Source organism: Peromyscus leucopus, chromosome X (assembly GCF_004664715.2).
Source record: "Peromyscus leucopus breed LL Stock chromosome X, UCI_PerLeu_2.1, whole genome shotgun sequence".
Lineage (NCBI taxonomy): Eukaryota > Metazoa > Chordata > Mammalia > Rodentia > Cricetidae > Peromyscus > Peromyscus leucopus.
The window spans coordinates 56,144,800-56,158,326 of NC_051083.1; the positions used below are offsets into that span (position 1 = coordinate 56,144,800).

The window sequence follows — 13,527 nt, forward strand, 5'->3', positions numbered from 1 at the left end:
TTGATACACAAAGTAATAATACTCCATTGGAGAAAACTGACTTTCCCTTTCCCAGTAGGTATCTTTTGTTGTTTTTATTTGTTTGTTTGTTTGGGGGTACATGCAGTTGGGTGGATAAGGAGGTGGAGAGGATCTGGGAGTTGAGATAGAAGAAAACATGACCAAAATGTATTGTATAAAGAATATTTAAATTAAAAAAGTAACTTTTAGTATATCTCAGTGGTTTACTGTGTGCTTAGCATGCCCAGAGGCTCACAGTTCAATCCTCAGTACACACACACACACACACAGAGAGAGAGAGAGAGAGAGAGAGAGAGAGAGAGAGAGAGAGAGAGAGAGAGGAGAGAGAGAGAAGAGAGGGAGAGAGAAAGAGAGAGAGAGAGAGAGAGAGAGAGAGAGAGAGAGAGAGAGAGAAGAGAGAGAGAGGGAGAAGGCTAGCTTTATTTAACTCTTTGTTCTGGAGGTTCAAAGGTGTGAATCTTGCATCATTTGGGCTATGGTGATGGTCCCCTTGGCGATGTTACACAGCAAATACCAATAGAGCACAAGAATATGTAACAGAGGATATCATGTGGTGAGGTAGGAAAATACTGGTTATTTTGTTTAAAAACATCTTAAGCGAATTAACTCCAAGAGGCCTTTCTTATTTCCTTTAAAGGAACGCTCTCCAAGCAAACTCTTCCACTCCAGTAGACCCACAAATCCTTCTTTCTGACTTTTTTGGTGGGAATCCAATCTAGAGCCTACCAGGTAGGATCAATTTTATAGATTTCTGATTCAACACTGCCTTTCTATATTGTCATGTCAGAGACCAAGTTTCCTCCACACGAAACCTTGGGTTTATTGAAATTATATCCAAAATTATACAACATATAAAGTTAATAATCAGTACCTTCTTTGGAGTGGTTTAAATTTCCATTTACTGTCTTAATACCCATTATGCTACTTCAAATGGTCCATTATTTAACAGAAGGAAACACACACACACACACACACACACACACACACACACACACACACACACACATGCTTAGCTCAAGGTTTATTCTTCACTCTTGGCTTTATTGTCCACTTTCTGTGTGCCTACCAATATTCTATCATTGTTATAGAGAGGCAAGGTTACACAGTGGAGGAATTGTGGAATCTAGGATCAGATCACATGTTGTTGAATTCTTATCCTGGGGTGTACTGGCTGTGAGAAGATGTATAACCTCTCCACTTCAGTGTTTTCACATAAAATGAAACTAATATTACTATTCTTTCTTTTGTGTTTATTGGTTCTTATTTCTGGCCATGTTCTTATATATTCTTGTCTGTATGTGTACCTCATGCATGCCTGGTGCCTATTCAAAGAGGGAATTGGATCTCCTGGAACTTGAGTTACAGGCAGCTATGAGTTTGAATCTCAAGAAAGAACATGAAATAAAGAAAGCAGACAGACTGCTCTTTGTTCCTTTGTTCCATGTACAATCTACTTTGACAAGGACAGAGATAGGAAGTGAGTCATTTTTCCCTTTCTTTTTGTCTAAACGGCTTATCTGTTGTCTAGTTGTCCCAGTATTAATGTACTTTTTGTACAGTGTTGCAGATCAAGTCCAAAACTTCACACTTTCTGAATTTAATAACTTATGTTTCTCCTATGTGTGGAGTTCAATTTTGAGATCTGTTCCACTGATTATGTTTTCTATTGCATCATTTGCTGGTACCAAATTTCTTTAATTGCTATAAGGTTACATTATACTGTAATATATAGTAATCTGTCTATCTATCTATCTATCTATCTATCTATCTATCTATCTATCTATCTATCTATCTATCTACTATAACTTTTCTTTTTCAATATATTTCTGAGTCTTTTTTTTACATGTTTATTTTTCCAAAAGAATTTTAGTGTGATTCTGTTCTAAACTCATCATACTCATATTGAAAAAATACAGTTTTAAGGCTTATATGTTAAAACAATTTATACCTTTCAAAATTTTCAAGTCTTTCCTTGGTTAATTTTTACAGTTTTAGTAACATAAATTTGTTTATCTTTATATAACATGGGGTAAGCATTATATTAAAAAGTTCATATCATGAAATTTTTAATTATTCTTATGTGATCTAGATAGCTCTGTAGTAAATGACACCATTACCATTTTTGTGTGACCAAAATAAATGACTTGTGTCTAATGAGAAAGTTTTTGCAGATTAAATACACATAGAGAATGGTCTTTGATTTGCAGGCATACTGTTTTGCGTTTTGTTAAGTTGACACAAAAGGTCACCTGGGAAAAGGGAACATCAGTTGAGAAAATCATCCATCAGATTATCCTGTGGGCGTGTTTGTTGGGTATTTTCTTGGTTAATGATTGATGTGGAGGGTCCTGCCTACTGTGGGTGGTACTACCCATGGACAGATGGTGCTGGGTGGTAAAGGAAAGCAGGATGAGCAAACCATGGAGAGCAAGTGTGTAAGCAGCATCCCTTCATGCTGCTTCGGTTCCCACATAATGGTTCCTGCACTGGCTTCCTTCAATGATGGACTATGGTCAAGATCCCTTTCCTCCCCAAGTTGCCTTTTTTATGATGTTTTATCACAGCAATAGAAAGCTTTTAATAACAGCAGCTATAACTATTTGCAGAGACTGGTGTTATTTACATACCTGCTTATTAGTTTCATATTTTCAATTCATTGTTGGGTGGCACCACTCTGTTTCAAGAATGATATGTGAATAAAGTACTCACTACTCTTTGCTTTGGAACAAATCATTTACATCATCCCAGGAACACATTTTGAGATATTCTTAGCCATTTTTATTTCCTTTTTTGAGAAATCTCTGTTCATATCTACAGCCTATTTTTAACTGAGTTGTTTTCTAGACTCTTTGCTTTTTTAGTTATTTATATATTCTGAACATTAAAACTCTATCAGATGTTTAGCTAGCAGACTCCCTCCTACTCTGTGAGCTTTTTCTTCATTTGGTTGATTGTTACTTTTGCTGTACATAAGATTTTGATATTGTGAAGTACCATTTGCCAATTGTTGACCTTAATTACTTGGTAAATGGAGTCTTATTCAGAAAGCCCTTTTCTACTTCTCTATCTTGCGGGGTACTAGTTACATTTTTTGGATGAGTTTTACTGTTTAAGGGTTCATATTGACATCCTTGATTCATTTGGAGTTAATTTTTGTTCAGGGTGATAAAAATGGATCTACTTTTATTCTTCTGCATATGGACATTCAGTATTCCCAGAACCATTTGTTGAAGATGCTGTTTTTTCTCTAACATGTGTTTTTGGCTTCTTTGTCAAATATCAGATATATACACTCATTTTTGTTCCATTAGTCTACATATCTCCCCTGACCCAATATCATGCTATTTTTTATTACTATAGCCATGTGATGTGTTCTGAGATCTGGAATGCTAATCCTTCCAGCATTTTTTAATGTCCTCAGGATTTTTCTATTGCTGTTATAGTTTCTATTGCCATGACAAAATACCATGGCCAAAAGCAAATTAGGGAGGAAATTGTTTATTTCACTTTTTAGTTGTAATCTATTATCCAGGAAAGTCAGAGCTGGAAGTCAACACAGGTACCTAGAGGCAGGAACTGATGTAGAAACAATAGAAGAGTGCCAGCTATTGACTTGATCCTCATGGTTTGCCCTGCCTGCTTTCTTATAGCACATAGTACCACCAACCAAAGGGTGGCCCTGTGTATAATGAGCTAGACCCACCCACATCGATCATCAATCAATAAAATGAATCATAGGCTTGCCTACAGGCCAGTCTGGCATGGACATTTTCTCACTTGAGGGTTTCTTTTCACAAATGACTCAAGCTTATGTCAAATTGATATAAAACTAGCCAGTAGAATTGACCCCTTGCCAACTTCATACGCAGACACATCATTTTTCAACTAGAACCTTTCTTTTCTCATTTGTCTCCAAGATGGTATTATTATTAATACCACAATATAAAATATTCCAACTTTTACAAGTTCCATTGTATTTAAAAACTCAAACATTTTAAAATTTCAGTCACTTTAAAACATCCAAAGTCTCTACAATATCCAAGAATCTCTCTAAAATTTGAAAGACACTGTAAAATCCCAATATCTCTGTAAAATTCCTGTCTGTTAACTGTGGGCTCCTATAAAATTAAAACAAAATATGTTGCATCATTTCTTACTCCTGGAATGAAGAACCAGGATACAGTCATAGTTCGAATAAGACAGCTAAACTCCAACAACAGTATAAATAACTCAATGTCCAATATTTGAGATTCACTAAAGATATTTTGGGCTCCAAAAGGTTGTATGGTCACAGGTCTCTACCTCTGCCATACATATAACACACAGTTTATCTCCTAGGCTCAGATCAACTCCAATCGATGCCTGCTGCTGTTGTCAGTGGTCATTCTATAGTACTGGCAATCTCCAAAATGCAGGGATCTCTAATGTAACTGGGCTACACCTTCACAAATAGCCTCTACTGGTATCTGTTCAGTGACTCTGACCCTGCCTGTGGTTGTTTGAATCAGAATGGCCCCATAAGCTTATGTATTAAATTACTTAGTCCCTGGTTGTAGAAATCTTTGGAAATGATTACGAGGTATGGACTTGTGAAAAGAAGTGTGTCACTGGGGCAGGCTTTGAGGTTTCAGAAGCCCATGCCATTCCCAGGTTTCTCTGTCTCCTACTTATGGGTCAAGAAATAAGTTCTCAGCTACTGCAGAGCCATGTTTGTCTGTGTCCTGCCATGCTCCCTACAGTTATGGTCATGGACTCACCCTCTGAAATGGTAAGGCCCAAATAAACTACTTTTTTTTATAAGTCACCTTTATCATGGTGTTTTATCACAGCAGTAGAATAGTAACTAAGACAAAAGTTGGTACCAACAGGAGTTGGGTATTGTTGTAACAAGCCTGACCATGTCACCTTTTTTTTTTTTGTAGGAATGTGGAAGACTTTGGAACTTTGAACTAGGAAAGTAGTCCAAATCTCACTTTAAAAATCTGTCTGAGTCTAATTAAAAAGTGTTGGACTAATTTTGTTTACAGATGAGATTTCAAGACAGTCTAATATTGACTCTGGCTCATGGCTATCAGCAATCATTCTTATGCAAGCCTACAATGAAAACGAGCAAGCAGGACAAAAAGAAACACAAAATGTACAGTGTGAGGAGAAAATGAGCAGCAGAAAGTTTAATGTTGGAGCTGAGTCTTGTTTGTGCTGAAAGAGATAAAGAAAGACCTAATGCAAAATGGACTAAAAGGAGTGGTACTTTTAGGGCAAGACCCTACCTAGCGAATCCTGAAACTTGTAAACATAAAAGGCTTCAGGACTTTTCTATTCCTAAAAAGCAACAAGAAATCAAAGATTTTGTAAATGTATTCATGGAGGAGGCCAGACTCCATCCCAAGCAGGCAGCCAAACTTGGCAACGTCAGCTACATGGTTCTGGCTTTATATTCATTAAGGATACAAGAGTAAAGTGGTTGTAGAATCTTTCTCCTCAGTTAAAGAGAGCAGCCAAAGGCAAGCGTGTGGCAGGAGAGACCCTGACAGGCCATTGCCTGAAGCCGTGAAAGTGAAGTCTGGGTTGTGTTGGAGAACCCAGGGTGTAGAAGATGCCAGAACCCTGGGATATTTGCCAAGGAAAGCTACATACAGAGAGTGGAACCAGCCCAAGAGGGAAATATGTTCCAGTTAGCAAAGCAGTAAGGTGGGTCCATTTAAGTCAGTGCTTCTCAACTTTCCTGTGTGACCCTCATGTGACCCTCATGTTGGGGTAACCCCCCCCACCATTAAAGTTTTTTTGCTGCTACTTCAGAACTGTGATTTTGCAACTATTATGAATTGTAACATAAATTTCTGTATTTTCTGATAGTCTTAGGCAACCCTTGTGAAAGGATTGCTTGACCTCAAAAGAGGTCATGACCCACAGGTTGAGAATCACTGATTTAAGCCCTTTGACATTAGACATGATGCTATGAGATTTGGTGTTTGTTGCTAGAATTTGGTCTTGGTTTAGTACAATATTTCTTCATTATTTCCCCATTCTTAGTTTCTGAAATAGTTGTGTATATGTTGGAAGCACATAATTTGATATTTGATTTTACAGGGGTTACAATTAAGAGATTATCTTGAGTCTCAGAAGAGACTTTGGACATTGGACTTCTAAGCTATCTTGAGATGGTAAAAGACTATGGGGACTTTTGAAGTTGAACTAAATCCATTTTACATCATGATATGGCTACAAGCTTAGGGGGATCAGGTAATGGAATAGAATGAGAATGGCTCCCATAGACTCATATGTTTGAAAATTTAGTCACAAGGTGGTGGAACTGTTTGAGAAGGATTAGAAGATGTGGCCTCATGGAAGTAGGTATGTCCTTGGGTTGGGCTTTGAGATTTCAAAAGCTTGCACTATTTCCATTTACTCTCTCTCTCTTTATTCTACTTATAACCCAAAATATAAGCTCTCAGCTTTATTAACTGTCATTTCAAAAATTCTGTTGGTATTTAGGTCTCAGGAAGATACTCTCAATCTAAACAATCACTTTTCTCTCCAGAAGTGCCAACTGCCTAGTGTTTGATCTTTAGGGAGGGATATCATCAAAATTATATTTATGTCAAATGCTTTAACTTTTTTATTGGAGGGGTAGGTCAATGGAGAATACCCATCTAGATTACACATTAATCACACAAAATCACTTTTAGAATATTTTGAATATTCTCTGGTACTTGATTAACATGACTTTGGAAGTGTTCTCCTTAGTAGTAATTGAGGCAACAGCCCACCACTCCTTCTCTTTCACATAAATATTGGGTTTCCAGGGCAAGAAAATGTTAGTGCTCAGATTCGCAGTGACACAGCCAAGTGCTTCTCTAATACTGTAAACTATGGAAAAGGGAAAGTATGTTCATATTTTAAGGATGTTTCAATGAAGTCCCAGAAACTAGGTGTTATGGTTAATATTGTAAACTTGACAGAATCGAGAATAACTCTGAAGACAAGCTTTTGGGCATGTTTGTGAGAAAGTATCTCAGTTAGGTCAGCCTCTGGGCATATTGAAGAGTGATTATCTAAATTAGATACAGAATATTGGTACTGAAAAATGGGACAGCTGTTCTAGTAGTCTGAGTACCTCACTGCCATCACTCAGTCCATCACACAAGACAAAGTAAAAACAATACTTCTTTTAGAGTTACTCCAGACCCAAAAACCTTAGAATGATGCCCTTTCTACCAACAGCAAATAGTTAGGCTGACAACAACACCTTCTACCCTTTATGTATAGAGAGTCTTTTTTTTTGTTTTTTGGTTTTTTTTGGTTTTTTGAAACAGGGTTTCTCTGTGTAGCTTTGCGCCTTTTCCTGGAACTCACTTGGTAGTCCAGGCTGGCCTCGAACTCACAGAGATCCGCCTGGCTCTGCCTCCCGAGTGCTGGGATTAAAGGCGTGCGCCACCACCGCCCGGTGAGAGTCTTTAATAAAGGACTCCACCCTCAAAAAGCCAAGGCCCTAAACTGAACTCAAAGTTCCAGGAAGCCAGCTCTTTGAAGCATCTGATCCCCTACTCTAGACATCCAGTGGTTTCAAAGAACCAACACACCCTGAAGTTTAAAAAAAAAAAAAAAAAAGAAAAGAAAAGAAAAAGAAAAAAAAGCTTATCTAAGGAAAACAACTAACTTTCTGTCCCTAAGGAAACCTCCTCCTTTCCCTATCCATAACCACACCCCCCCCTTGAATCATGTAAACTGTGTTTTGAACTCTTGTCATTTTATTGGTTTCTGGGTCCTGGGCCTTGAGCACAGAATAGAAAGATCTGGAGAAGTAACTCTCTGGCATTAAATAATCCCTGTTCTAGCTGTTCTCATCATTTATTTCTTCCTACAAACTTAATTCTTACACACTGGCATTCCAGCCCCACTGAGTCCCTTCTTCACCAGGCTTCTAGCTTATCTCCTATTTGCTATTTCTCTTCATGTTACAAGAGCCACCCCATTCTCTGAGCTTACTATGGATAAATGGTGGTCCTTATGCAATCTGGAGACCCCACTCCATCTTGACCTATGCTGGTTTGAATAAGAATGGCTCCCATAGGCTTATATATTTGAATATTTAGTCACTTGGGAGTGACAAGGATTAGGAGGCCTGACCTTACTGGAGGAGGTATGTCTCTGGAGGTGGACTTTGAGATTTTAAAAGCCCAAGCCAGTCAAGTCTCTCTCTCTCTCTCTCTCTCTCTCTCTCTCTCTCTCTCTCTCTCTCTCTCTCTCTCTCACACACACACACACACACACACACACACACACACACACTATGGGTAAGGACATAGCTCTTATCTACTTCTCCAGCAACATGCTATTATTCTTACCACCATGCTCCCCACTATGATGAAAATGGACTAAGCCTCTGAAACTGTAAGCAAGCCACTAATTTAATGCTTCCTGTTATAAGCTGCCCTCTTCACAGCAATAGAACAGTGAATAAAATAGGGGCCATGGTTTCTCAAAGTCTCATTGTCATGTGAATGGAGCAGGGGTTTTGTCTTAGTTCCTTATTGGCAGGAGTGGCAAGTTCACACTTTTTCTTATCTAATGCAACCTCCAGCACCTGAGGGGGCATCTTTGTCATTTCTGGAGCTACACTCTCAACATGCTTATTGTCCCTCTCAGCATATAAATAGGTAAGGGCCCTGTAATTCTCAGTGTTGACTTGGGACTTCAACTACAGATCTTGGGAGTCTTTTGTTCTCCACAACAGTTTCCTCTGGGACACCTTAGAAACAATCAAGAACATTGTTCTGGTAAAACTTCAGTCCCTGGAGAATGTTCCAGAGTAGAAAACTAGTATCAACTTGTTTTCAGACTAACAAGCATGGGCAAAATTCCCTGTATTCCAGTGGTTCTCAATCTGTTAGTAGCGACCCTTTGGGGGTTCTAACTACCCTTTCACAGGGATCACATATCAGATACCCTGCATATCAGCAGCAACAATTACATTATGAAGTAGAAAAGACATAATTTTGTGGTTGGGGGTCACCACAACATGAGGGTCACATCATTAGGAAGATGAGATCTATGGCTCTATTCCTAAAAACAGTCCTTTGGCTTTCTTTCTGAAAAAAATTCAAATAACGGGGTCTCAAATCAGATCTTAAAATTCCCCACCTCATCTGATCTTCCATTCAGATCTGGCCTCAAAATCCCCTTGAAAATCAAAATCGCTGGCCTAAAGTTGTCCTGTGTGATCCACCTATCTTCTAGGACAAGTGACAAATGTCAGAGTTAAAGATTGCCTAACTTCAGACCTTTTTAAACCTCTCTACCCCTGTCCTTCCATTTGTTTGCTGGACTCTGACTATGGGGCCCTGCTAGCTTCAACATCTTAACCTAACTCCCCTGACCCTCTCTTAGATCTTGATCTGTCTGATGGGCCCCTATACACCAAACCTCACCAGAGGTTTTTTTCCCCTTCAGTGTTGATTGAATCTTTCCCTCTGTCACCTGATTCTCCTCCAAGCAGTTGCTTCCCTTTTCTCCTCACTCACCTAAATGCTGTATTCCACCCCAAAATGTCTTACCAACTCCCATCCCTTATCCACACTTTCCCTAGCCCAACTCCTGAGTCACTTCAATATGTCCACCACTGCCCTTCTCTTTCTCCACCCTCACTTACTTGACCCATCAGTTTCAGCCTCAAACCACCCCACCCCACCTCATCCCTTATCCCGTTTTCAACCACAGCCACTGCCTATCTGTACACAGCTCCTCTTCTCCTTGTTCCTGTTCCTCCAGTCTATGCACGGCTATCATCTTTCTCCCGACTCCTTCTCCTCGACTCACATGCCCACACAGCCCACCCTCACCTTTATCCACTTCCCTTGCATTTCCTTTCCATGGAGTTACACGGATTGACAGTTCCATCTAGGCTCATGTTCCTTTTTCCATGGCTGATACATGTCAAGCAGAGGAAAAACTGGGCAGTTTCTTTCTGCACACTCCTCCAAATTTAGAAAAGAGTTTCTAGGACTGTGGTGGTTGGAAGAAAATGGCCCCCACAGGAAGTGGCACTATTAGGAGGTTTGGCCTTATTGAAAGAAGTGTGTCACTGTAGGGGGTAGGTTTTGAGGTCTCCTATGCTCAGGCTACATCCAATATAACACACAGTTGCTTCTGTTGGCTGCAGATCAAGGTGTAGAATTCTCAGGTCCTTCTCCAGCACCCTGTCTGCCTGCACACCACCATGCTTCTGCCATGATATGATAATAATGGACTAAACCTCTGAAACTGTAAGCCAGCCCCATTTCAATGTTTTCCTTTATAAGAGTTGTCATGGGCATGGTGTTTCTTCACAGCAATAGAAACCCTAACTAAGACAAGGACTAATATAATATTATCATTTAACCTGATCAGATATTTACTGTGTTCTGACATCTACCATCAAAATGGATGAAAAGGCCATATTTTGCAGTTATTCAACATGCTAATACATCAACAAAGTAAGTGAATAATCCCATTGGAGTAGATGCTATCTCCCAGGATCCCAGTTGGAAATACCAAACAAACCAATCTAATGATATACATAAGAGAGATTATATGGTCTCCTGCATCCTAATAGAAATGTTTAAAAAATAAAGCCTATAGCAAGGTTAATTATGAGATTAGGGAACCATTCAGGAGCCCAATTAAAATCCCTCTCTTTCAGGATTTCCCTTACAGAGGAAATTGCTAAATAAATTGATCTGGACCCTACTTCTTCCAAGGGCCAGCTCTTCCTTCATATTCAAATTATCCCCCAATCAGACCCTAATATTTGTAAACACTCAAAATCTCAAACTCGTTCCTTAGACTCCCCTAATGGACTTTCTCAACCTGGCCTTCAAAGTTTTTAATAACAAGAAGGAAGAATCCAAAATGGAAAGGTTAAGAAACATCTTCAACTTAATTACCAGTTACTGGCACCTGCCATCAATCCCCAACAAAAGACAAGTCAACCTATAAGATCAGGTCACCAGTACCCTCAAATGCTTCCTGGAGACTGCTTTAGTTGTGGTACAATGGCCTATTAGGCAAGAGCATGACCCAATCCCAGGCCCCTACCAGGCCTTTTGCCAGCTTCAAACAATAGGAACACTGGGAAATGCACTGTCCCCAGGAGAGATGACACTTCTGGAAGCTTGGGCTCATCAGCCCCTACCACTCTTGGCAAGTTCCATGAACTGAGGATAACCAAGACAGTGTCTGGCCAATCTATCTCCTTTTTTATTGACAATGGAGCTTCTATTTCCTTGATCTCTGACTTTTAAGGAGGCCTCCTGACAGCCTCTACATCCATCATGGTCATAGAGGGAACAACAGAAAAATAAAAAAATTACTCTACTTCACATTGGGAAAACTAATATTCATTCACTCTTTCATTGTCCTCCCCTCTTGCCAAACTCCATTTTCATTCAAAACAACACAAGAGTCAAACAAACGTGCAAACTAGTGAGTCTTCAAATAATACTAGTTAAACATGTGACATTTGTAGGTGGGGGTTCATGATGCCTTACTCACACTGACTCTCATAATAATAATAATAATAATGATAATAATAATAATAATAATAATAATAATCCTAGTGCTTTCTTTGATGTTAGCCATTGCAGTTCTAAGAGGATGGACTATAACTCAAAGAATTACCCTAGCTGTCCTCTATCTGGGAGGAAGCCACCTGCTTTGGGGAACTTGCTCTTTTCTTTGACTGTTTCCTCATTGCTCTGATCACAGGTGCTGGGCCACCTTCACATCCCCCTCTCCTCCCTCGCCACATACATGAACAGATTCATACTTTTCTAAACTACCTAATTCAAACCGCTTCTCTAACAACACAGCTTTTTAAAGGAAACATATTTTTTCTTTATCCCCTCCTTGTAGGAGCTTCCTCTATCTCTCTCAGACAGCCAACAAGGCATTTCCCATACTTTTTTTTTTTTAACTTGGCTTACATTCCCTTTGGGGTTTTTCCTCTTCTTTTATTGGTTCTTTGGAAATTTCACATTGTGAACCCCAACTGCACTCATTTCCCAGTCCTTCTGCGTCTGCCTCGTCACCTTTGTGACCTTCCTCCACAAGCGCCCCCCAAATGAAAATTAAAAACAAACAAACAACAACCAAACCAAGTCCAATCTGTGTTATTCATATTCTCACTGGAGCATGATCAAACTCTAAGTGTCCTGCTCCTCAAACAGAACTGAGTCGTTTCCTTCCTATACCCCCACCACAAGCCATCAACAGTGGAGAGCTAACATCAGTATCCTTATCACACCTTTTAAGCATTCTTCTCAATAGCTTCCTGTCTAGGCCATTGCTTTTCCCTTGGTGGGGGGAATAATGGGGGGGGGGATATGGGCTGTCACAGATGCCTTCCATGTGCCTCTTTCTAAACTGTGTATCTGCAAACATTAATGTCACTGAAAAAGTAGCTTCGTTGCCCTTTACAGTTAGTGGGAGCATGGATCATGGACTTCCACGTGTTTTCTAGTGACAGCACAGACCATGAATACAGCCCCTGGCTGTAGTAGAGCCACTGACCCACAAGGCCCTCAGAGGCAGCCCAGACCACAGATACCAATCTGGACCTAGGTGGCAGCACAGGATACTCACATCAATATGGCTCCTGGGGACAGAATGGCCTACAGACATCAACATGTATTCAAGTGGTAGCCCAGACCACAGACAGCAGCATGGATTTCAGTAGTACCACAAACCATAGACATTGACCACTGATGCAGACCCCAGATGAAGTAGGACCTTGGAACCAGACATGACCCTCAGGGGCAACATGGATCTGGACATCACCATGGCCTCAGGTGGCCACTCAGGACCCTGGTGGCAGCATGGCCCGTGGACATCAATATGGCTTCAGGCAGCAACCCAGACCATGGATATCCATATAACCTTCAGTGGCAAAATGGGCCACAGACATCGAAACAGACCTAGGTTGCAGCAAGACCCCAGTCCCAGACATGGCCCTCAGCAGCAGCATGGATCTGGATATCACTGTGGGCTCAGATTGCAGTGTAGGTAACTCACACCAGCCTGGTCCTGATAGCCACCACATCTCCAGTTCTTCCTCTTATCTCTCCCTTTTTACCACCACATACTTGCTTGATTGCAGTGAGCAGGCCCCTCGTTGGGTTTTTACTTCATTTGTACTGACACCTCTGAAATAAAATATATACCAGAAGTCAATGAGGGCATGCTTAATTTTGAGCTATATTATAAGAAGAGTTCTGGATTGCTCTAGATGACTCAAAAAAGCAAACCAGAATCAATCAATTATTTAAAACTCTAACAAAATTAACTCTCCCATCCCTTAGTGCCTACTTAAAAATCCATACTAAACTCAGCAGCCCTAGCATATCAGGTATCTTTATGTCTCCACAGTCCCTGCTTCCCTATATCCATTCAGCTGGTAACCTCTCACCAGACTTGACTAATGCAACATCACCATCACTGTGTTTCCCCCAAAGGACTTCCCTATAGAAC

At 40.1% G+C, this 13,527-nt stretch overlaps 1 protein-coding gene across 1 annotated transcript in view; it reads right to left on the bottom strand.

The window, feature by feature from the left end:
* The window catches only part of LOC114706482 (heat shock factor protein 3-like), a 60,066-nt gene extending 55,858 nt beyond the window's left edge, over window positions 1-4,208 (bottom strand). Inside the window, exon 1 of the mRNA XM_028888874.2 lies at window positions 4,179-4,208. Within this exon, the coding sequence (XP_028744707.2) occupies window positions 4,179-4,208 (30 nt within the window). The remainder of the gene's footprint in view (window positions 1-4,178) is intronic.
* Window positions 4,209-13,527: the final 9,319 nt, after the last annotated feature.